The sequence below is a fragment of the Ovis aries genome, chromosome 20 (genome assembly GCF_016772045.2).
Source record: "Ovis aries strain OAR_USU_Benz2616 breed Rambouillet chromosome 20, ARS-UI_Ramb_v3.0, whole genome shotgun sequence".
In the NCBI taxonomy this organism is placed as follows: domain Eukaryota; kingdom Metazoa; phylum Chordata; class Mammalia; order Artiodactyla; family Bovidae; genus Ovis; species Ovis aries.
Window position 1 is genome coordinate 25,238,774 of NC_056073.1, and position 25,123 is coordinate 25,263,896.

General features: G+C 43.2%; 1 protein-coding gene across 7 annotated transcripts in view; it reads left to right on the plus strand.

Annotated features, from left to right (window-relative positions):
• Nucleotides 1-1,401: 1,401 nt before the first annotated feature.
• Nucleotides 1,402-25,123, plus strand: part of LOC101118514 (boLa class II histocompatibility antigen, DQB*0101 beta chain) — a 65,211-nt gene continuing 41,489 nt past the window's right edge. The window contains exons 1-6 of one of the 7 annotated variants that reach the window (XR_009597738.1): nt 1,402-1,588; nt 3,290-3,559; nt 9,519-9,800; nt 9,978-10,051; nt 10,277-10,387; nt 13,909-13,931. Coding sequence is in view for 5 of the 7 variants with exons in the window: in XM_060403727.1 (XP_060259710.1) it covers nt 1,480-1,588; nt 3,290-3,559; nt 9,519-9,800; nt 10,277-10,425 (810 nt within the window). In the remaining 2 variants the exon portion in view is untranslated. Of the gene's footprint in view, nt 1,589-3,289; nt 3,560-9,518; nt 9,801-9,977; nt 10,052-10,276; nt 11,605-13,908; nt 13,959-16,182; nt 24,554-25,123 lie in introns of those variants that run through there. The other 6 variants (XM_042237015.2, XM_027959116.3, XR_009597737.1 and 3 more) reach the window with 6 other exon arrangements.

The following is a 25,123-nucleotide window of genomic DNA, read 5'->3' on the forward strand; positions in this document are numbered from 1 at the left end:
GAATCACAAGCTGGAATCAAGGTTACTGGGAGAAATAGCAACAACCTCAGCAAGATGATACCATTCTAATGGCAGAAACTAAGAGGAACTGAAGAGCTTCTTGATAAGGGTGAAAGAAGAGAGTGAAAGAGCTGGCTTAAAACTCAACATTCAAAAACTAAGATCATGGCATCTGCTCCCATAACTTCATGGCAAAGAGATGGGGAAAAAGTAGAAACAGTGACAGATTTTATTTTCCTGGGCTCCAAAATCACTGCGGATAGTGACTGTAGCCATGAAGTTAAAACATGCTTGCTCCTTGGAAGAAAAGCTGTGATAAACCTAGACAGCATATTAAAAAGCAGAGACATCACTTTACTGACAAAGGTCCAGATAGTCAAATAGATGGTTTTTCTAGTAGTCATGTACAGATGTGAGGGTTGGACCATAAAGAAAGCAGAGCACCGTAGGATTGATGATTTCAAATTGTGTTGCTGGAGAAGACTCGTGAGAGTCCCTTGGACTGCAAAGAAATCCAACCAGTCCATCCTAAAGAAAATCAGTCCTTATTATTCATTGGAAGGACAGATGCTGAAGCTGAAGCTCCAATACTTTGACTACCTGATGCGAAGAGCTGACTCTTTGGAAAAGGCCCTGATGCTGGGTAAGATTACAGGCATGGATGAGAAGGAGGTGACACAGGATGAGACGGCTGGATGGCATCTCAGTGGACATAAGTTTGAGCAAATTTGGGAGACAGTGAAGAAAAAGGAAGCCTGGCAAGCTGCAGTCCATGTGGCTGCAAAGAGTTGGACACGTCTTAGCGACTGAACAACAACATCATTCTTAAGTTTGTAAATATGAGGGCCTAGATATAAAATGAAGCAGGATTCACATTTTACATAGAGAAGTCTGAGTCAAAAAGGTTTAGTATTTTGCTGATTGCCATAAAGCATATCAGTGGTAGAACTGCAGCCCCAAACCATTTCCTTCAAGAGCTCTGTTCTTCCCATGGAATCTTAAGACCTCTCAGAGTGTCTAAGCTAATACGGTGATCATCTCTGTGACAATAATTTTATCTCCTTGAAATATGATCTCCACTTATTTTCCCCTACCCTCAAACCCCAAAACAATAGGTTTTAGTAAATATCACAGACGTGTCTACTTTTGAATCACTTTTTTCTTTTCATTCTTTAAACACCTGAGGCATTCAATCTTCAGATCTTGTATAACAGAGAAAATCTTCACCTGAAATGTTTATTCAGTGTAATTTGATGAAGACAGTGCCAGGCATTAGATTGAGAACCTTTGAAAATAATGGTCTGCCCAGGGACAGATGAGGTATTTCAGCTCCAGTGCTGATTGGTTCCTTTCTGAGGGACTCTCCAATCCTGCCATACATGGGAGCACCCATAGACTTTTATTCTGTGAAGTGAGTTCACCAGATCCACCGTGTTTGAGCTGTGTTGGCCACCATTACTTCTTCCTTTGTTCTCTATTATGTCTGGGATGGTGGCTCTGCAGATCCCCAGAGGCCTTTGGACGGCAGCTGTGATGGTGACACTGGCGGTGCTGAGCACCCCAGGGGCTGAGGGCAGAGACTCGCCACGTAAGTGCAGGGCAGCTGCTCCCTGGAGCCACCACTCTGGGGAGCAGGCTCTGAGGGACCCTTGGGCTGGGGTATGATCTCCCGATACTGTCTTTCATCACACATTTCCTCCCATCGGGAATGAGGGCTATGTTACATTCTCATTTCCACCCTCTAAGGACAAGGTGAGGACAATCCCCCTCTTAAAGGTTTGAGCCTGGGTGTAACAGGGAGGAGGAGACAGAGTGTGTATCTACTGTAAGTGCCAGGACAAAGTGCGCATGGGCATCTCCCCCTCCCCTTTTTAGAAGATACCAATTTCTCCAAAGAAGACACAGCATAATTTGTCATTTCAGGGTCCCCCAAGATCTTGTCTGGACTAAATACTGTGGGGTCCTGGGTTGGCAGGAAATGTAGGCCAGTAGTAGTCTCTAGGTTCAGAATTTGAGCAAAAGACTGTACAGTCCTGACTCTGAGTGGAAGGTTTATGAAAGCAACTCCTGGTATTGGAGGAGCTCCTTGGGTGACCACAGACAGAAACTTAGCCTCAGGTTTCACTGATTTATGGTCAAGTAGTGACTTGAGTGGGATTCAGAGACTTAAGTGGGGGTGGACTGGATTTAGGAGCAAAGAAATTGTAAGAACGGAATCGGAATGATATAAATGTTGAGAAACCATTCACTTTAGACACAGGATTATAGGATTAATAATATAGGATTAAGGATTAATATCTTAATATAAATTCGCTCTCAATCTTCCTAAAAGCCCTACATGTAGGTATAATGACTTTTTCCACAATTATACTTATGATACATTTACTCTATTAAGGAACCTGCCCAAGTTGGTATCTATCTCAGTTTAATTGGAATCCAATTTATCTCATTTGAAAGTCTGTGCTCTTTCCATGAATAAGATGTTCCTTTCTGTGACTGGGAAGTTGTTGGTTCCTTCTAAGCACATAGGTGTCGGTGGGGGTGGCAGAAACTAGGAGTAAACCCAGGTGTTGTAAGGAAGACACTTTGTCGGGGAAAAAGAGAATATGTATGCCGGTCAGGCTGATTCCCTGGTGGCTCAGACCGTAAAGTGTCTGCCCGCAATGCGGGACACCCACGTTCGATCCCTGGGTCAGGAAGATCCCCGGGGGAAGGAAATGGCAACCCAATCCAGTACTCTTGCCTGGAAAATTCCATGGATGGAGGAGCCTGGTGGGCTGCAGTCCATAGGGTCACAAAAAGTCGGACACGATTGAGCGATTAGATTTCACTTTCTTTCAGGCTGAGGACAAACTTCTTTTCTCCGCCTCTTTTGTCATTCCCTGAACTCTTGCGTTTATGTCGACATTACTTTGCCTCTGAGGTTCCCAGTAGTTAAGGGAAACTGAGATTTCTGTGAGAACATCCTGATCTCTCTTAGTACAGAGCGATGGATGATCAAGCCGACAGACACGGCCCCGTTTACTGAGTTCTCAGCCTCCTGTTTCCTGACGTCCCAAGGCCTCCTCACATCCTGGGGGCCTCAGAGGGGGCGGGAGGCCGGGGAGGAGCCGCGGGAGGACCCGGGTCGCAGCGGGAGGCGCAGGGCCGGGCAGGGAACAGGGGCTGAGCGGCGGCGGGTTGCCGGTTTCGGGACCCCGCTGGCGGCGGCCGGCACCTCCGCATCTGGCCGCGCGGCCCCGCGTGGGGCTGTGGGGCCGAGCCTGACCGAGCGGCTGTCTCCCCGCAGAGGATTTCCTGGTCCAGTTTAAGTGCCACTGTTACTTCACCAACGGGACGGAGCGGGTGCGGTACGTGACCAGATACATCTACAACCGGGAGGAGTACGCGCGCTTCGACAGCGACTGGGGCGAGTACCGGGCGGTGACGCCGCCGGGGCAGCGGCAAGCCGAGTACTGGAACAGCCAGAAGGACATCATGGAGCGGGTGCGGGCCGAGGTGGACACGGTGTGCAGAAACAACTACCGGGTGTATGCCCCCTTCACCTGGCAGCGGCGAGGTGAGTGCCGGCCGCCCTCCGCCCGGGACTCAGCGCGCGAGGGGCCGGGTCTCCGGGGCGGGGTCCCCAGGCCCGCGGAGGGGTCAGCGAGGCCGGGGCGCCGGCGCGGAGGGCGGGGGCGGAGGCGCCGCGGGGAATGGACACTCGCAGCCCCGGACCTCTCCCCGCAGGGGCGGCGCGGCCTGCCCAGGGTGGGCCCCCTCTGAAGGCCGCGCGCTGGGCAGCTCTCTCCACTAATTCAGCTCGTTCCCGCCTCGCTCGCGCCTTTGGTGTGTTCCGATGTCTGACCGCCCCGCCTGGTCACGGCAGCTCCACTGCTTAGCTCAGGGCACCCTGCGCGCGTGGTGATAAATAACAGTCATGAAATAATACCTTTTCACTTTTTGGTTTCACATCATTATTCACCTTAATCTTGGTTTCCTAAATGGATGTCACTGTATCACTTGTTCTGGACCTCTTTCGAGTAAGGGACGGTGTTGATTATTACCGTGTGCCTGTTCGCACAGTGGCAGGTAGTGTGAGTTCTTTAAACCTCTGTTAAATAAATCCATAAATGGACTCGGTTTTTCATCCATTTAGGTTCACGAGAAAACAAGTAAATAGAGCCTTAAAAACTGATTTTGTTAATTATTCTTTACTATTTTACTTAACTCTTTAAAGTTAACTCTTATTGACTTGGATCTTAACAACTTAAAATTTGTGAAAGCAAAGTCTGAGGAAAAAAATGTTTACTAAGAATAGAAACAACTCTTGAATGGTGTTGTAAGGCTGAGTTACAATTTCTTAGAAAAGCTCAACAAATGGCATAATAAAAAGAGTTGGAGTTTTGGGGTAAATAAGTCTATGCCATTTAATTGAATAAAAATATCTTCAGGTTTATTTTGGCCTAAACCCTATCCTCTCCCTCCAGGCCCCAAAAGTCACCATGCATCTCAGGGATACACCTTCTGAAAGTTAATTATACCCATTTAATGGGAACCTATTTGTAGACAATTATATTACCAAATACTGTCTGTATTATGCCACTTAATTTCACAACAACCTTGGGTTTTAACAGTTAGCATCAACACTTTATATATGTTAATGTTGGCACATATAAACAGCTTAAGTAGTTAGGCACAGTTATTCACTGTTATGAAGTGTCCCCGAATACACAGCAGTCATCATGTTCTTTACTAATGTATATAGAGTCTAATGGAAGCAAAGCCTCCTTAAAGTCAGTTATGACCAGAGACAGCGGTGTGAGTCTGTTCCTGCCTATTTTCAAATTGGTGGGACAAAATGATACATTGAGGGGATTGAAAACTCACTGATTAATCCCTAGTCTGACCTCAGTGTTATCTATACACGTTCACATAACTTTTAGCTTACTTTACACTCTTTTACCTTCTTCATCCTAATGATACCAAGTTTAATATATGCTTATATTTTTTGCTATTTCAGTTCTTTTCCTATAAACATTACTCTAACAATTCTCTCTTGAACTTGTGACCTTCATTTTTCACTCCCAATCTGTTTGAGATGAACAGATTTTGTAAGTCCACATACCTGACCAAGATTTCAATCAGACTCCAGCAACGAGGACCTAAACAAGAGTTAAAGTCCCAATTGAAAGCATGATTCTTTCCAGATGATGGCTCATGAGTACCATGTAACTGGGGTGACAAGATTGCCTCCTGACCTCAGCAAGTCCCAGTTATACTTTATGTTCACAGTGCTTTCTCATGAACCCTGACCAACTTCTGCAAGAATTGCAAAATGTTTTCTATAGAGAACATACATGATAATCATGTCTGATTTCTGAACAAGGAAGTTATTCTTAAAAGCGAGAGGATGGAATAGGGTAGGCAGCTAGTAGTTAAATTCACTTGAATGTTAAAAGGAAATTAGGGGGGGAAAGAAAAGAGTATGTAGTATGTTATTAAATAAATAAGTAAAACATGTATGAAATATTTACTATAGTTTCACACTAAGAGAATGAGGGAGATGCAGTGAAACAACTGGAGAGGTCGAGGATAAGATGTGTAGAATAGATGAGGAAGTGGGTTGTATTTGACCATGACTAACAAGCTGTTTTTAGAAAAGGCAGAGGAACCAGAGATCAAATTGCCAACACCCAGTGGATCATCGAAAAAGCAAGAGAGTTCCAGAAAAACATCTATTTCTGCTTTATTGACTATGCCAAAGTCTTTGACTCTGTGGATCACAATAAACTGTGGAAAATTCTGAAAGAGATGGGAATACCAGACCACCTGACTTGCCTCTTGAGAAAACTATATGCAGGTCAGGAAGCAACAGTTAGAACTGGACATGGAACAACAGACTGGTTCCAAATAGGAAAAGGAGTACGTCAAGGCTGTATATTGTCACCCTGCTTATTTAACTTCTATGCAGAGTACATCATGAGAAACGCTGGGCTGGAAGAAGCACAAGCTGGAATCAAGATTGCTGGGAGAAATATCAATAACTTCAGATATGCAGATGACACCATCTTTATGGCAGAAAGTGAAGAGGAACTAAAAAGCCTCTTGATGAAGGTGAAAGAGGAGAGTGAAAAAGTTGGCTTAAAGCTCAACATTCAGAAAACAAAGATCATGGCATCTGGTCCCATCACTTCATGGGAAATAGATGGGAAACAGTGGAAACAGTGTCAGACTTTATTTTTTTGGGCTCCAAAATCACTGCAGATGGTGACTGCAGCCATGAAATTAAAAGACGCTTACTCCTTGAAAGGAGAGTTATGACCAACCAACCAAAGATAGCATTTTGAAAAGCAGAGACATTACGTTGCCAACAAAAGTCCCGTCTAGTTGGTTTTTCCAGTGGTCATGTATGGATGTGAGAGTTGGACTGTGAAGTACTGAAGAACTGATGCTTTTGAACTGTGGTGTTGGAGAAGACTCTTGAGAGTCCCTTGGACTGCAGGAGATCCAACCAGTCCATCCTAAAGGAGATCAGTCCTGGATGTTCATTGGAAGGACTGATGCTGAAGCTGAAACTCCAGTACTTTGGCTACCTCATGCGAAGAGTTGACTCATTGGAAAAGACCCTGATGCTGGGAGGGATTGGGGGCAGGAGGAGAAGGGGACGACAGAGGATGAGATGGCTGGATGGCATCACCAACTGGATGGACATGAGTTTGAATGAACTCCAGGAGCTGGTGATGGACAGGGAGGCCTGGCATGCTGTGATTCATGGGGTGGCAAAGAGTCGGACATGACTGAGCAATTGAACTGAATTGAACTGAACATCCTAAGACGATAAAGGAATTGAGGTATGGGCAAACAAATGATGTTTTATCACTGTTGCTTGTTTTCAGGTTCCCTTTCTTTTCTTTCAAAATTTATAAAATGTTACTTAGTTTATATAATGTTACAAGCCAGGTTTCAACATATGTGAACCGTGAACTTCCAGATGTTCAAGCTGGATTTAGAAAAGGCAGAGGAACCAGAGATCAAATTGCCAACATCTGTCATATCATCGAAAAAGCAAGAAAGTTCCAGAAAAACATCTACTTCTGCTTTATTGACTATGCTAAAGCCTTTGACTGTGTGGATCACAACAAACTGTGGCAAATTCTGAGAGAGATGGGAATACCAGACCATATGACCTGCCTTCTAAGAAATCTGTATGCAGCTGAAGAAGCAACAGTTAGAACTGGACATGGAACAGACTGGTTCCCAATTGGGCAAGGAATATGTCAAGGCCCTATATGGTCACCCTGCTTACTTAACTTATATGCAGGGCACATCATGAGAAATGTTGGGCTGGATGAAGCACAAGGTGGAATTAAGATTGCCGGGAAAAATGTCGGTAACCTCAGATATTCAGATGACATCACCCTTATGGCAGAAAGCGAAGAAGAACTAAAGAGCTTCTCAATGAAAGTGAAAGAGGAGAGTGAAAAAGTTGGCTTAAAACTCAACATTCAGGAAATGAAGATTATGGCATCCAGTCCCATCACTTCATGGCAAATAGATGGGGAAATAAATGGAAACAATGAGAGAGTTTATTTTGGGGGACTCTGAAATCACGGTAGATGGTGACTGCAGCCATGAAATTAAAAGATGCTTGCTCCTTGGAAGAAAAGCTAGGACCAATCTGGACAGCATATTAAAAAGCAGAGACATTACTTTGCTGACAAAGGTCCATCTAGTCAAAGCTATGTGTTTTTTTTTTTTTTCCAGTAGTCATGTGTGGATGTCAGAGTTGGACTATAAAGAAAGCTGAGCACTGAAGAATTGATGCTTTTGGACTGTGGTGTTGGAGAAGACTCTTGAGAGTCCCTTGGACTGCAAGGAGATCCAACCAGTCCATTCTAAAGGAGATCAGTCCTGAATATTCATTGGAAGGACAGATGCTGAAGCTGAAACTCCAATAGTTTGGCCACCTGATTGGAAGAACTGACTCATTTGAAAAGACCCTGATGCTGGGAAAGATTGAAGGTGGGAGGAGGAGGAGTTGACAGAGGATGAGATGGTTGGATGGCATCACCGACTCAATGGACATGAGTTTGAGCAAGCTGTGGGAGTTGGTGATGAACAGGGAAGATTGGTATGCTTCAGTCCATGGGGTCACAAAGTGTTGGACACGACTGAGCCACTGAGCTACTGAACTGACTAAGTTTGTAACATTGTGTGTGTTTGCTGTTACAAGATTGCAAAGTCTATAAAAGCAGGGACTATGGTCTGTTGTTATCTTTGGATTACCAGAGAATCTAAATTGTCATATATATAATTGTTGAATGAATGAATAAGTGAATCAATAGATCAATCAAATAAGTATATGTGGCATAAATGAAGTAGAGACAGGCTGCATGCAGTGTATGTACAGGGCTTCCTTGATAGCTCAGTTGGTAAAGAATCAACCTGCAAAGCAGGAGACCCTGGTTTGGTTCCTGGATTGGGAAGATCCCCTGGAGCAGGGAAAGGCTACCTATTCCAATATTCTGGCCTGGAAAATTCCATGGAATGTATAGTCCATGGGGTTGCACAGAGTCAGACATGACTTTCACTTTTGCATATGTGGCATCAATGAAGTAGATACAGAGTGTATGTATTTAATTATGTAGATTTCTATGGGGTGTTCATCACAGAATGGCATTGGAGCTAACATAAGGCTAAAGCTGAGAGAGATGCTTTGTTGACCAGCAACATATGGGAAGTGCTCTTGCTCTCAAATGTTATGGGGCTGAGGATTATAGATGTAGCCCATGTGAGAAGAATTGCTTTGTAGGAAGGATGTGATGGTCACTCTTCTCCTATTTTATTGTACATAGAAATGTTTATTGATCCCTGGTTAAGAAAGATCCACTGGATGAGGGCGTGGCAACCCTCTCCAATACTCTTGCCGGGAGAATCCTATGGACAGAGGACCCTGGTGGGCTACAGTCCATAGGGGTGAGAGAGTCGGACATGACTAAAGCAACTTTGCATGCATGCATGCAGAAATGTCTGTGCTTTCTTAATTCTCAGTCCGTGTTGCTATTCCATGACTCTTGATCACCTCATGACCAGCAGATGGGAGTCAAAACAGCTAGATTTTCTCTATAGTGAGGAGCACTGGGACTAACCTCGCATAAGTCACTAGAGCTAGTCCTGAAGAGCACCTTCAATAGGTGTGGGGGAAAACAAGTCTGGGCTTTTTATTTTTATTTGAAAAATTTTAATGAATAGCAGCCTGTATAATATAGTAATTTATAATTAAAAGTGCTTCATGTTTATCAGTGTCAACAAAGTAACTCCCATAGAATGATGACATTTATCTCTTGAGGCTCCAAAGAGTAAACTGATGAATGTTTCTATTCAAGCTAATAATGTGGACAAGTTTGGATCCAAATCCAAGACTTGGAATCTGGGGATCTTCCCACTCTGGAACCGAGGAAGGACTCTTCTCCATGGGAGACGTGCTGTGCGGTCTCACGTATCACTGTGTCTTTTCCTGTCTGTTCCTCCCTCAGTGGAACCTACAGTGACCATCTCCCCGTCCAGGACTGAGGTTCTAAACCACCACAACCTGCTGGTCTGCTCCGTGACAGATTTCTATCCAGGCCAGATCAAGGTTCGGTGGTTCCGGAATGACCAGGAGGAGACAGCCAGAGTTGTGTCCACACCCCTTATTAGGAATGGGGACTTGACCTTCCAGATCCTCGTGATGCTGGAGATGACCCCCCAGCGAGGAGATGTGTACACCTGCCGCGTGGAGCACCCGAGCCTCCAGAGCCCCATCTCGGTGGAGTGGCGTAAGGGCACTTGGTTTCCTTTCATTGTGGGGCCTACAGGACAGGGCAGACAAGGCTTCCTGGGTCCATCCCATCTCACCTCTTGTCCCCAGCATCCCTACTGAAATCAGAGGACACAAGAGTGTTCATACCTCATAGCAGGGGCATTGGAAGAGCCTAATTACATTGTCTTTCCAGATACAGGAGCTCACTGCACACACCATGGCCCCAGAGCCCAGCCCAGGGAGCTCTGCAGGATTGACAGGTCCAAGGTTATGCATGTGTCCTTGAGGGGCAGGGATCTGCTTTCCCTGCTCATTCACCTGCCCACTCTGTCCAAGGATCTTTTGCTGGGTCCCTCACCTGGGGGTAGTTAGAATGAAGAACTGAGTTCCCCTGGTACTTCCACTTCTTGTACTTCAAACTGGACTTCAGGATTCTCAAGGGACACTGTGAGATGTGGGGACAAATGCTGACACTCAGGCTCTGTTCCCCAGGGGCGCAGTCTGAATCTGCCCAGAGCAAGATGCTGAGTGGTGTTGGGGGCTTCGTGCTGGGGCTGATCTTCCTCGGGCTGGGCCTCATTGTCCGTCACAGGAGCCAGAAGGGTAAGGAACTTTGGGGAAATGGGGAAGACTTTGGCTGAGACCCTCTTATCAGGGAGGCTTCTGTCTCTAGATGTAGCTCTTTTTCCTGATTGTAACAGAAAGGAAGTTAAGGTGGTGGCAGGAAGAAACAAGCAACCTAGGGAGACACTGAAGTCTTACTTTACGGATTGAAAGGTAGCGCTGCCACAAAACTGGCAGGTGGAATTCATTCTAGGGCTTCCTTAAAGTTCATCATTGTCTCATAGACTCCTTTCCAAAAGCTTCCTCTTTTAAGAGGGTCAGAGCACTGACTTCCCTGTCTTCCAGTGACAGTTTCATTCGTCTGGGGGATTTTAACTTTGGGCAGTTAAGACCTTGTGACTGATGGATAAGGATGAAATAAATTTAAAGAAGGTGAGTTATCATGAAATTTACTGAAAAGATTGAAATCTTCATATCCCCCAGAAGGATAACAGCTGCTCCCCAGCCTCCCGCACATCTGTGTCAGCCTGGAGCACTGCCTCCTCTTTGGGAGAGTCACCTTACCCAGGTGTTGGGGAGGTGATGATAATATGCCCTGGAGCTCAGCTTTCTCTGTCTGATGCTGCAGGGACCTTAGAGGAGGTGAGGGGCGCCTCCCTCAGGGTGCTGTGTGTGATAACTCTTTCTTCTACAGGGCTTGTGCGCTGACTCCCGAGGATACTTTGATGGAGATTGGACTTCGCTCTTCTGTAATGGCTGCCTGTTCTTGCCCAGAATTCCCAGCTGCCCGTCTCTCTGTTCCTCTGAGATCAGATCCTATAGTGACTCTGATGCAGTCACCAGGTCACTTCCTGTGACCACCTGCCCCAACAGGGATCTGGCTGTAATGATGCTGCTTCCTGCACCTTCCTGTGTGCTGCCAACTGCATCTCCTCAGACCCTGAGAATTGTTTCTATTCCCATTTTCATTCCCATGTTCAGCCTGTCCTCCTCTGAGATCATAGTCTTTCTTAGATTAACTCTGACACAGTCACCAGGTCACCCCTTGTGACCCCTGCCCTAAGGATTTGGCTGCGATGCTGCTTCCTGCATGGACCCTGGAGCCTCTGCCTGTGCACTGCCAGCAGCATCTACACAGACCCCAAGGGATTTTTCTGTTTCCATTCTGCCTCTGCAGATCGTTCAAGGGAAGCACATTGAAACATTACCTGGTTATAGAGTATATCATAATTAAACATGAATATAAATTATCTGTACCTTGAGCCTTCTTGTTTATTAAGAATTTCTATTGAGGCATAATTGATATATAACATTAATTTCAGGTATACAGCATGGTGATATATTTGTTTATATTGTAAAATGACCACTATAATGTCTAGCTAACAGACATCCTATGTGACAACTGAGACATCACATAAGATACAGTAGGCAGAGCAGTACTCCAGCCTTGAAAGCTGCAGCTATATCTTCATTCATTTAGTCACATCAGCATATTTCCATGTGTTGAAGTTTATTGTGCCCTGTTAAAGAAATTTGTGGACTATTTTAGTTTTCAAATAACAGAATTGCAAATAGTGGAATCTTTACAATATTTTGAATGAAATGAGGAATACCCATCACAATCTTTTGTGTCACAGAGAGGTTTGTGAGTTGTCATGGGTCAATAAAGTATAGTCAAACTTAAAAAGATTGAGCAACTTTCAAATATGCAATACAGTATTTTTAACTATGGTAGCCATGCTGCACATCACATCCTCAGGACTTACCTATATTATTAATATAACTGGAAGTGGATTCTTTACTGTTTGAGCCTCTGGATGTTGGCAGCGGGTATGTCATACATGGCCTTTATTATGTTGAGGCTTCCCAAGTGGCGCTAGTGTAAAGAACTCACCTGCCAATGCAGGAGACACCGGAGACGTGGGTTTGATTCCTGGGTTGGGAAGATCCCCTGGAGGATGGCATGGCAACCTGCTGCAGTACTCTTGTCTGGAGAATCCCAAGAACAGAGGAACTTGGCCAGTTATAGTCCATAGAGTCAGGAAGAGTTGGACATGACTGAAGTGACTTAGCACAGCACATGAACCCTCTATACCCACTTATGTTGAGAGTTTTTATCATAAACAAGTGTTGAATTTTATAAAAGGTTTTTCTGCATCTATTGAGATAATCATGGTTTTTATTCTGCGATTTGTTAATGTGATGTATCACATAAATGTTGAATTTTGCAGCCACAAAATCCAGGGTCTCAGATGGGTGTAAGAGTTCCCTTCTGAGAGCCACTGGCACTGGGCAGCATAGCAGAGGACAGTGAAATGACAGTGCCACCCTGAAAGGTCTCTGGAGAGGGTTAAAGTCAGTCCTTAGATCTTTGTTTAGTTAGAAACCTACCCCTCAGGCTACAGCTATGGTGGTAAGCTAATAGGCCTCTTTCACAGAAATGCTGTTGCCTCTTGCTGTGCCCTGGGTTGGTAGCTATTTAAGAACTTCTCTACATTTGTTATAGTGCTTTGTGACCCATGAACCTAAGCGTCACTAATCACCAGAGCGACAGTGTAGAATTATCTTCTGGTACCAGCTGGAAGAATTAGGGCACCAGACAAATGTCTAAGCTGCTTTCTGAGAGATCCCAGTGAGCGGGAGCAAGGCAGGGGAAGTGTGCAAAGATTTTGTCTACTGGCTTTGGATTCATGAGAGCACCTCTGTAGCCCCCTAGAACTGTGTCAAACCAGAAACCTGCCCTCATACCAAAGCTCCTGGATAAAAAAATAGGCCTCTTTCTTAGAAAGACCAGGAGTGTGTTTCAGTCTGCTCTTTGTGCAGTACTCTGATGGACTGCAAACTTCCATAGCCTCCAGAGCCAGGTGATCCAAAGGCATCCTCTGGGTGGCAAGCATAAAAATTGGGACACCCAGCCTATGTAAAAACTCACCTGGATGGCATAGTGGTCCTCTGGAGGATGGCACAGGAGCTACAGTGATGCAAAGGAGGAGTTAAAGACTGAACCTCTGAAAAGAAAAAAAGAAATTCCTAGAATAAAAATATAGATGCCTGCCCACTTTAGCACAGAAGAAAGAGAGAGCAAAATGGTGCCTGCCAGCCTCTGTCCCGGGAGAGTATCCTGCCAGCCCCTGTCCCTTAGGCTGACACTTTAAGGTCATCAAATGAGCCTCATTCCCATAAAATCTGAATGCTTTTCAAATGGCCGCTTCTGTGCTGGGACCTGGGTCAAATGAGTCTGTGTGTGATTCTTTTGAGAGCCCTTTTTGAGTTCACTTAAAACATGAGACCCATTGGCTTTCAAAGCTAGATATTTGTGGGGCTTATCTCTTAGGTGCAGGCCTTACCGGTTGGGATGCCCACTGTTGTGATCATACCCCTTGCTCCTCAGGAGAAGCTCTTGGTTTTGAGTTCCTTCCCAACTGTGGGTTGCTGTGCCCAGGGTGGGGTTTATGGCAAGCTTATGACTCTCCTTCTCCTGCCTTGATGTGGGTTTCTTCTCATTTGCCTGATGTGCAGGCATTGTTGAACAGATTTTTAGATTTTTTTTTTTCTTCCAGGGGAAATTATTCCATTTGTAGCTGTAGACTGAGTGTGTCCATTGGAGGAGGTGAGTTCATGACCTTCCTTCAGCTACCTCATGACCCAGACTCTTTCAGCAAGTTTTGAATGTGTCATCATTCTCTGTCCTTAAATGTAAAGTTTCTGTTGAGAAATCTGATATCCTTATTATGTTTTCTGTGTAAATTACCAGCTTAGTTTCTCTTGTTGCTTTTAAGATTATCTTCTTATCTTTGATTTTTTGCAGTTTTATTATAATGCATCTTTGAGAAAATCTATTTAAGTTGCATTTGTTTCTTAACCTTTGAGCTTCATGAACTTATATCCAACTCTCTCCTCAGATTTGGTAAGTTCTCAGCTATGGTTCGGAGAAGGCAATGGCAACCCACTCCAGTACTCTTGCCTGGAAAATCTCATGGATGGAGGAGCCTGGTAGGCTGCAGTTCATGGGGTCGCAAAGAGTCAGTGAATTCACTTTCACTTTTCACTTTCATACATTGGAGAAGGCAGTGGCAATCTACTCCAGTGTTCTTGCCTCGAAAATTCCAGGGACTGCAGAGCCTGGTAGGCTGTTGTCTATGGGGTCGCACAGAATCGAACATGACTGATGTGACTTCGCAACAGCAGCAGCAGCCATTGTTTCTTTAAACAAGCTTTTTGTGCCTTTTCCCCTCTCTCTTCTTTTGGATGCCAGTAATTCACAGAGGGTTACATTTGATGGTATTCTATAGATCACTTAGGCTTTCTTCACTTTTCATTCTTTTTTCTTTGTTTTACTCTGACTTGGATAATTCCAAAGTTCTTAGCTTCTAATTCTTTCTTCTGCTTGATACACTCTATTCTTGACACTACTGCATTTTTCATTTAATCTATTGTATTTTTCATATTCCTAATTTCTGTTTTTTATGATTTATATCTCTCTATTAAACTTCTAATTTTGTTCATGTATTGTTTTCCAGATTTTACTGAATTGTCTTACTGTGTTTTCTTGTGACTTATTGAGTTTCTTTAAAAGAGCTATTTTAAACTCTTCATTGGGTAAATTAAGGATTTCCATGTCTAGGTGTCAGTTACTGGAAGATTATTTTGATTATTTGGTGATACTATGTTTCTTTGATTTTTCATGTTAATTGAAATCTTCATTTCTGTCTCTGCATTTGAAGTAGCAATCATCTCCTCTCAGTTCAGTTCCGTCACTCAGTCGTGTCTGACTCTTTGCCACCCCAGGGACTGCAGCATGCCACTTTTCCCTGTCCATCACCAACTCCTAGAGCCTGCTCAGACTCATGTCCATTGAGTTGGTGATGCAGTCCAACCATCTCATCCTCTGTCGTCCCCTTCTCCTCCTGCCTTCAATCTTTCCCAGCATCAGGGTCAGTTTCCAATGAGTCAGTTCTTCCCATCAGGTGGCCAAAGTGTTGGAGCTTCAGCTTCAGTATCAATCCTTCCAATGAATATTCAGGACTGATTTCCTTTAGGATTGATTGGTTTGATCTCCCTGCAATCCAAGGGACTCTCAAGAGTCTTCTTCAACACCACAGTTCAAAAGCATAAATTCTTTGGTGCTCAGCTTTCTTTATGGTTCAACTCTCACATCCATACCAGTCTTTACTAGCTGACTTCAGGAAAGAAATGTTGGGTTGGCCAAAACATTCATTCAGTTTTCCTATAATATCTTTTTTTTTGCCGGTTCTTCTGAGACCCTCTCAAACCTTTTATGGATGTGTCTGCACCACACTTCTTGTTCTTTCCGGTGACAGAATTCTTGAACTTGTATGCCTTCTCATGATTCTGCGATGCAACATGCTGGATGCTGACAGCTTCCCTTTTGCTTTCCCAAGAATGGAGCTGAAGTTCAAGTTCCTGTTCTCTCCGTGGCCTACAGGGACTGGCTTTGGACTGGCTTTCTGTGCTGCTTTTTAGTTGTCTGCCAGAGCTCACTCTTGCTGCTGTCAGGAGTGCACACAGGGAGCTGACTACAGTGTGGAGTGTGTGGGTGAGGTGCAGGTACTGCTAGGAGTGCCTGGGCAGGTTGACGGGATTCAGTGATGAGGCCTCCCCAGTGGATTGTTAGTAGACTTCTTGAGGAATCTGTGCCTTTTTCATATCTTCCTAGAGTTCTATTTACCACCTTACCAGCCTCTTCCCACCCCAGTTATGTAGCTCATGACATAGTAGTCTGGATAGGGTAAGAGAGAAATGAATCTCTGGGAGTTTCCCGCACAGTTGTAGAAGACAGATGTTCCCTGACAAGTTTTCACTTTCTCCTCCAGGATAATTTGCACCAGCTGTGCTGCTTTGGGGAGAAGTGATGCTCTTCCTCCTACTCTCTCCAGTGTGTCCAAGTCATATTTCTTTGCTCCAGTGGTGTCCTTGAAGTTCTCCACTGGAAAGTTGGACTTCTACAGAGTGTCTAAGGTTGTTCTCCAGGGGCTTCCAGATCATAGCTAAGAAGCTCTGAGCCAGTTTATGGGCCATTGCAGGGTCCCTAGCCATGACCATAGTCTGTAGGCTTGTTATGTGATGCTTGGGTGGGTGAGACTCCTGGATTCTTTAGCATATGCTGTTGGATGCCATAGCTCCCACAAAGACATCTTTGTCCAGGGATGGATGTCAGATTGTTGTTGAGAGGGAGATACGAGTGAAAGACTCTTTTTTGATCATGTTGCTGATGTCATTCCCCAAGTACATTCTTATTTCCTGATTAACAACCCCACTTTACTAATTCACATTCTTAATCAGCTTTCAATAAAATGGTATGTGGTAGATACATTTTGTACCCTTTCATGTCTAACAGTACTTATATTCTTTCTTTGTACCTGATTGTGGTTTTGCAAAGGTATCTATTTATTAACAGAAAATAATTTTCCTTCAGAACTTCCAGGCATTTCTCATTTCTTAATGATAGAAGTATAAAAAAGATCTTCATGACCCAGATAATCATGATGATGTGATCACTAATCTAGAGCCAGACATCTTGGAATGTGAAGTCAAGTGGGACTTAGAGAGCATCACTACGAACAAAGCTAGTGGAGGTGATGGAATTCCAGTTGAGCTGTTTCAAATCCTGAAAGATGATGCTGTGAAAGTGCTGCACTCAATATGCCAACAAGTTTGGAAGACTCAGCAGTGGCCACAGGACTGGAAAAAGTCAGTTTTCATTCCAATTCCAAAGAAAAGCAATGCCAAAGAATGCTCAAACTACTGCACAATTGCACTCATCTCAAATGCTAGTAAAGTAATGCTCAAAATTCTCCAAGCCAGGCTTCAGCAATACATGAACCGTGAACTCCCTGATGTTCAAGCTGGTTTTAGAAAAGGCAGAGGAACCAGAAATCAAATTGCCAACATCTGCTGGATCATGGAAAAAGCAAGAGAGTGCCAGAAAAACATCTATTTCTGCTTTATTGACTATGCCAAAGCCTTTGACTCTGTGGATCACAATAAACTGTGGAAAATTCTGAGAGAGATGGGAATACCAGACCACCTAACCTGCCTCTTGAGAAATCTGTATACAAGTCAGAAAGCAACAGTTAGAACTGGACATGGAACAACAGACTGGTTCCAAATAGGAAAAGGAATATGTCAAGGCTGTATCTTGTCACCCTGCTTGTTTAACTTCTATGCAGAGTACATCATGAGAAACACTGGGCTGGAAGAAACACAAGCTGGAATCAAGATTGCTGGGAGAAATATCAGTAATCTCAGATATGCAGATGACACCATCCTTATGGCAGAAAGTGAAGAGGAAATAAGCCTCTTGATGAAAGTGAAAGAGGAGAGTAAAAAATTTGGCTTAAAGCTCAACATTCAGAAAACGAAGATTATGGCATCTGGTCCCATCGCTTCATGGGAAATAGATGGGGAAACAGTGGAAACAGTGTCAGAGTTTATTTTTTTGGGCTCCGAAATCACTGCAGATGGTGACTGCAGCCATGAAATTAAAAGACGCTTACTCCTTGGAAGAAAAGTTATGACCAACCTAGATAGTATATTCAAAAGCAGAGACATTACTTTGCTGACTAAGGTCCGTCTAGTCAAGGCTATGGTTTTTCCAGTGGTCATGTATGGATGTGAGAGTTGGACTGTGAAGAAGGCTGAGCGCCGAAGAATTGATGCTTTTGAACTGTGGTGTTGGAGAAGACTCTTGAGAGTCCCTTGGACTGCAAGGAGATCCAACCAGTCCATTCTGAAGGAGATCAGCCCTGGGATATCTTTGGAAGGAATGATGCTGAAGCTGAAACTCCAGTACTTTGGCCACCTCCTGCGAAGAGTTGACTCATTGGAAAAGACTCTGATGCTGGGAGGGATTGGGGGCAGGAGGAGAAGGGGATGACAGACGATGAGATGGCTGGCTGGCATCACGGACTAGATGGACGTGAGTCTGAGTGAACTCCGGGAGATGGTGATGGACAGGGAGGCCTGGCGTGCTGCGATTCACGGGGTCGCAAAGAGTCGGACACGACTGAGTGACTGAACTGAACTGAATGATACAAGTATTTGACAGTTTAACATAGGTCTGTTTTGTTTGTTTTGTTTTGTTTCCTCTACTGAGATGATCTTCTTTTAACACTAGAGATTTTCAGAATCCTGTTGTTGTTCAGTCTCCAAGTCGTGTCTGACTCTTCACGAATCCACGCTAGGCTTCCCTGTCTCTCACCATCTTCTGGAGGTTGGCCAAGTTCATGTCCATTGAATCGGTGATGCCATGCACCATCTCATCCTCTGTCATCCCATGCTTCTTCTTGCCTCAATCTCTCCCAGCATCAGGGTTGTTTCCAATGAGTTAGCTGTTCACATCAGGTGGCCACAGTATTGGAGATTCGATTCAGCATCAGTCCTTCCAAGTAGCCCTGAGTATTCAGGGCTAACCTCCTATATGATTGACTGGTTTGATCTCTCTGTTGTCCAAGGGACTCTCAAGCATTTTATCCAACACCACAGTTCAAAAGCATTTCTTTGGTGCTCTCTCTTCTTTGTTGTCTAGCTCTCACATTCGTATGTGACACTGGGAAGACCATAGCCTTGACTATACGGACCTTTGTCGGCAAAATGATCTCTTTGCTTTTTAACACACTGTTTAGGTTTATCATAGCTTTCCTTCCAAGAAGCAATCATCTTCTAATTTCATGGCTGCAGTCACCATCCACAGTGATTTTAGAGCCCGAGGAGAGGAAATCTGTCACTGCTTCCACCTTTCCCCTTTACTTGCCATGAAGTGATTGGACCAGATGCCATGATCTTAGTTTTTTTTAAATATTGAGTTTTACGCCAACTTTTTCACTCTCCTTCATCCTCATCAAGAGGCTCCTTAGTTCCTCTTCACTTTCTACCATTAGAGTGGTGTCATCCACATATCAGAGGTTGTTGATATTTCTAGGGACAATCTTGATTCCAGCCTGTAACTTACCCAACCCAACTTTTTGCATGATGGGCTCTGCATATAAATTAAGTAAACAGGGTGACAATAAACAACCTTGTCATACACTTTTCTCAATCCTGAAGCCTTCAGTTGTTCTATACAAGGTTATAAATGCTGCTTCTTGACCTGCATAGTGGTTTCTCAGGAGACAGGTAAGATGGTCTGGTATTCCCATCTCTTTACGAGTTTTCTACAGTTTGTTATGTTCCACACAGTCAAAGGCTTTAGCACAGTCAATGAAACAGAGGTAGATGCTTTTCTGAAATTTCCTTGTTTTCTCTAAGATCCAGTGAATGCTGGCAATTTGATTTCTGGTTTCTCTGCCTTTTCTAAAGCCAGCTTGGACATCTGGAAGTTCTCAGTTCACATACTGCTGAAGCCTAGCTTGCTGGATTTTGAGTATAACCTTACTAGTTTTGGAAATGAATGCAATTGTCTGGTGGCTTGAACATTCTTTAGTACTGCCCTTCTTGGGAATTGGGATGAGGATCGACGTTTTCCAGCCCTGTGGCCACTGCTCGGTTTTCCAAATTTGTTTACATATTGAGTGCAGCACTTTAATAGCATCATTTTTAAGGATTTTAAATGGCTTTGCTGGAATTACATTACCTCCACTAGCTTTATTGGCAGCAGTGCTTCCTAAGGCCCAGTTGACTTCACACTCCAGAATGTCTGGGTCTGGTGTGGTGAGTGACCACACCGTTGTGGTTATCCAGATTGTTAAGGTCTTTTTTGTACAGTTCTTCTGTGTGTTCTTGCAATCTATTCTTGATCTCTTCAGCTTCTATTAGGTCTTTACCGTTTCATTGTGCCTATCTTTGGATGAAATGTTCCTTTGGTATTATCAGTTTTGTTGAAGAGATCTTTGTTGTTTTCCTCTATTTCTTTGCATTGTTCATTGAAGAACACTTTCATGTCTCTCCTTGCTATTCTCTGGAACTCTGCATTTAGTTGGGTGTACCTTTCCTTTTCTCCCTTGCTTTTTGTTTCCCTTCTTTCTCTGTTTATTTATAGGAGATATTTATAAAGCCCCCCGGACAAGCACTTTCCCTTCTTGCATTTCTTTTTCTTTGGAATGGTTTTGTTCACTGTCTCTTGTACAATATTATGAAACTCTGTCCATAGATCTTCAGGCATTCTGTTTACTAGATCTAACCCCTTGAATCTATTCATCACTTCCACTGTATATTCATAGGGGATTTGATTTAAGTTGTACCTGACTGGCCTAGTGGTTTCCCCCACTTTCTTTAGTTTAATCATGAATTTTGCTATGAGGAACTGAGTTGATGAACTGAAGCTGACTGTATAGAGCTTCTACATCTTCAACTACAAGGAATATAATCAATCTGATTTTGGTATTGACCATTTGGTGATGTCCATGTGTAGAGTCTTCTCTTGTATTGTTGAAAAAGGGTGCTTGCTATGAACAGTGCATTCTCTTGGCAGAATTCTGTTAGCCTTTGCCCTGCTTCATTTGGTACTCCAAGGCCAAACTTGCCTGTTACTCCAGGTGTCTCTTGACTTCCTACTTTTGCATTCTAATCCCCTGTGGTGAATAGGACATATTTTTTTTGGTGTTAGTTCTAGCAGGTCTTCTAGTCTTCACAGAACTGATCAACTTCAGCTTCTTCAGCATCTGTGGTTGGAGCATAGACTTGTATTATTGTGATGTTGAATTGTTTACCTTAGAAACAAAACAAGATCATTCTGTTGTTTTTGAGGTTGCACCCAAGTACTGCATTTTGGACTCTTGTTGATTATGAGGGCTGCTCCATTTCTTCTCTGGGATTCTTGGCCACAGTAGTAGATATAATGGTCATCTGAGTTATATTCACCCATTCCTGTCCATTTCAGTTCACTGATTCCTAAGATGTTGATGTTTACTCTTGCCATCTCCTGCTTGACAACCTCCAGTTTACCTAACCTAGCATTCCAGGTTCCTATGCAATACTGTTCTTTACAGCATCAGATTTCACTTTCATTGCCAGACACATCCACAGCTGAGTGTGGCTTCTGCTTTGGCCCAGCCGCTTCATTTTTTCTGAGCTATTAGTAGTTGTCCTCTGCTCTTCCCCAGTAGCATATTGGACACCTTCTGGCCTGGGGAGAGGGTGGGGCTCATCTTTTGGCATCATATCTTTTTGCCTGTTTATACAGTTCATGGGGTTCTCACAGAAAGTATACTGGAGCAGTATGCCATTACCTCCTCCAGTGAATAATGTTTTATCAGAACTATCTGCTATGACCTGTTCATCTTGGGTGGCCATACAAGACTTGGCTCATGGCTTCACTGAATTATGCTATCCCATTTGCCACAAGGTAGTGATCAATGAAGAAGTTTAGAAGTTTAAAATGACTTTAAAAATTTTAAATGTATATAGTGATGAGTCTTTTTCCATTAATTTTGCTAAATATATGAAAGTTCTCATTCTATGTAAAAAATTAGGTCATTCATAACTGGAAAATTTTCCTTTACTTGCTTTCATAATTTCCCTCCTTCATGTTTCTCTTTCTCTCTGTTACTTGATATTCTGAGGTCGAGTCTCTGTGTCTTATTTTTGTACTATATATTACATTTCTTTGTCTTCTTTTTCAAGGAGATTTTGTTGATTTAATTTTCAATCTTTCTATTACATTTTCCATTTTTTTAGCCTTTCATTATTATTTCTAAAAATACAATTTCTTTTCATTAGGATTCTAGTTAGAAAGAATTTAAATAAATTTCTTGCTCTTACATAAACTTTTTTTTACTAAGTCTGTGATAATTTTATTTTTATAATCTCTTTTGTACTGCAAAATTTTCTCAAACATGTGCTCTGCCCTCCTTAACCTTGTCTTTCACTTACTATAAACCATATTATTTCATCTCACTTATTCAAGTCTTCTCTAAACTCTACCAAATTATACTTGGTTTCTGTGTAATACTTTATCATATTGCATTTCTATTTTCCTTAGCATTTATAATTATATATTTGTGAAATTATTCCATATGTGTATATTTTCTCCTCAGTTCAGTTCAGTTCAGTCACTCAGTCCTGTCTGACTTTTTGCGACCCCGTGAATCGCAGCACGCCAGGCCTCCCTGTCCATCACCAACTCCCAGAGTTCACTCAGACTCACGTCCATCGAGTCAGTGATGCTATCCAGCCATCTCATCGTCTGTCATCCCCTTCTCCTCCTGCCCCCAATCCCTCCCAGCATCAGAGTCTTTTCCAATGAGTCAACTCTTCACATGAGGTGGCCAAAGTACTGGAGTTTCAGCTTCAGCATCATTCCTTCCAAAGATATCCCAGGGCTGATCTCCTTCAGAATGGACTGGTTGGATCTCCTTGCAGTCCAAGGGACTCTCAAGAGTCTTCTCCAACACCACAGTTCAAAAGCATCAATTCTTCGGTGCTCAGCCTTCTTCACAGTCCAACTCTCACATCCATACATGACCACTGGAAAAACCATAGCCTTGACTAGACAGACCTTAGTCGGCAAAGTAATGTCTCTGCTTTTGAATATACTATCTAGGTTGGTCATAACTTTTCTTCCAAGGAGTAAGCATCTTTTAATTTCATGGCTGCAGTCACCATCTGCAGTGATTTCGGAGCCCAAAAAAATAAACTCTGACACTGTTTCCACTGTTTCCCCATCTATTTCCCATGAAGCGATGGGACCGGATGCCATGATCTTCGTTTTCTGAATGTTGAGCTTTAAGCCAAATTTTTTACTCTCCTCTTTCACTTTCATCAAGAGGCTCTTTAGCTCCTCTTCACTTTCTGCCATAAGGGTGGTGTCATCTGCATATCTGAGATTATTGATATTTCTCCCAGCAATCTTGATTCCAGCTTGTGTTTCTTCCAGCCCAGTGTTTCTCATGATGTACTCTGCATAGAAGTTAAACAAGCAGGGTGACAAGATACAGCCTTGACATATTCCTTTTCCTATTTGGAACCAGTCTGTTGTTCCATGCCCAGTTCTAACTGTTGCTTCCTGACCTGTATACAGATTTCTCAAGAGGCAGGTTAGGTGGTCTGGTATTCCCATCTCTCTCAGAATTTTCCACAGTTTATTGTGATCCACAGAGTCAAAGGCTTTGGCATAGTCAATAAAGCAGAAATAGATGTTTTCTGGCACTCTCTTGCTTTTTCCATGATCCAGCAGATGTTGGCAATTTGATTTCTGGTTCCTCTGCCTTTTCTAAAACCAGCTTGAACATCAGGAAGTTGACGGTTTACGTATTGCTGAAGCCTGGCTTGGAGAATTTTGAGCAGTACCTTACTAGCATTTGAGATGAGTGCAATTGTGTGGTAGTTTGAGCATTCTTTGGCATTGCCTTTCTTTGGGATTGGAATGAAAACGGACATTTTCCAGTCCTGTGGCCACTGCTGAGTTTTCCAAACTTGCTGGCATATTGAGTGCAGCACTTTCACAGCATCATCTTTCAGGATTTGAAAGAGCTCAACTGGAATTCCATCACCTCCACTAGCTTTGTTTGTAGTGATGCTAGAAAGCATAACTTAGATAAGGCCCACTTGGCTTCACATTCCAACATGTCTGGCTCTAGGTGAGTGATCACACCATCGTGATTATCTGGGTCATGAAGTTCTTTTTTGTACAGTTCTTCTGTGTATTCTTGCCACCTCTTCTTAATATCTTCTGCTTCTGTTAGGTCCAGACCATTTCTGTCCTTTATCGAGCCCATCCTTGCATGAAATATTCCCCTGGTATCTCTAATTTTCTTGAAGAGATCTCTAGTCTTTCCCGTTCTGTTCTTTTCCTCTATTTCTTTGCATTGATTGCTGAAGAATGCTTTCTTATCTCTTCTTGCTATTCTCTGGAATATTTCCTCCTACTGGAGTGTAAATTCTTCAAAGATGATGAATGTGTCTCTTCTCATATGACATTAATACACTTGGGGGACTTCCCTGGAGGTCCAGTGGTAGAGAGTCCACCTGCCAGTGCAGGAGACACTGGTTTGATCCCTGTGCAGGAGAATCCCACATGCTACGGGGCAGCTGAGCCTGTATGCCACAACTACTGAGCCAGCGTGCGGCAGCTGCTGAAGCCCACGAGCCCTAGAATCCACGCTCCACAAGAGAAGCCACCACAATGAGAAGATGGCACACCACAACTAGAGAGTAGCTCCTGCTCTCCAAAACTAGAGACAGTCTGTGTGCTGCAACAAAGACCCAATGCAGCCAAAAATAAATAAATAAATCTATTTAAAAATTGCACTTGGAATGTAGTATGGTATGTGTCACAACATTGCTGCTTAATGACCATTTGTGCATTATAGATTGAATTAATAATCATATCAATAGTCTGGGGCTTAGTTCAGCCAATAATAAAGTGAGCATTAACTTTGCTTTCCTTTTCTGTTATTCCTTGTGGCATGCTCACTCTTTAGGGTTACATATCTGAGAGGTTCTGTGCTCTAGAGCAGAATTTGAACTCTCTGGGTTTCCTAACTGCAATAAAAATGAGGAAAGCCTTAAAAAGCTTCATAACTTCATACAGAATGTTTCTCTGCTCTTTGGGCATTTCTGAATACTTAAAAAGACCATTGTATTATGGAAAATTTCAACTATATACAGTAGTAGGGAGAACAGGACCATGTATCAATAGTCCAGTTTTAACAAAGACCAATTCATGGACAATTCTTTAAATTCACCCACAATATTACATGCCTACTGGATTATTTTTATAATAATCTTAGATATTATGTCATTTCATTCCTAAATATTTTACTATGAAAATCTAAAATATAATAACCCTGGGAATATAAAAACAATGCCATTACCATA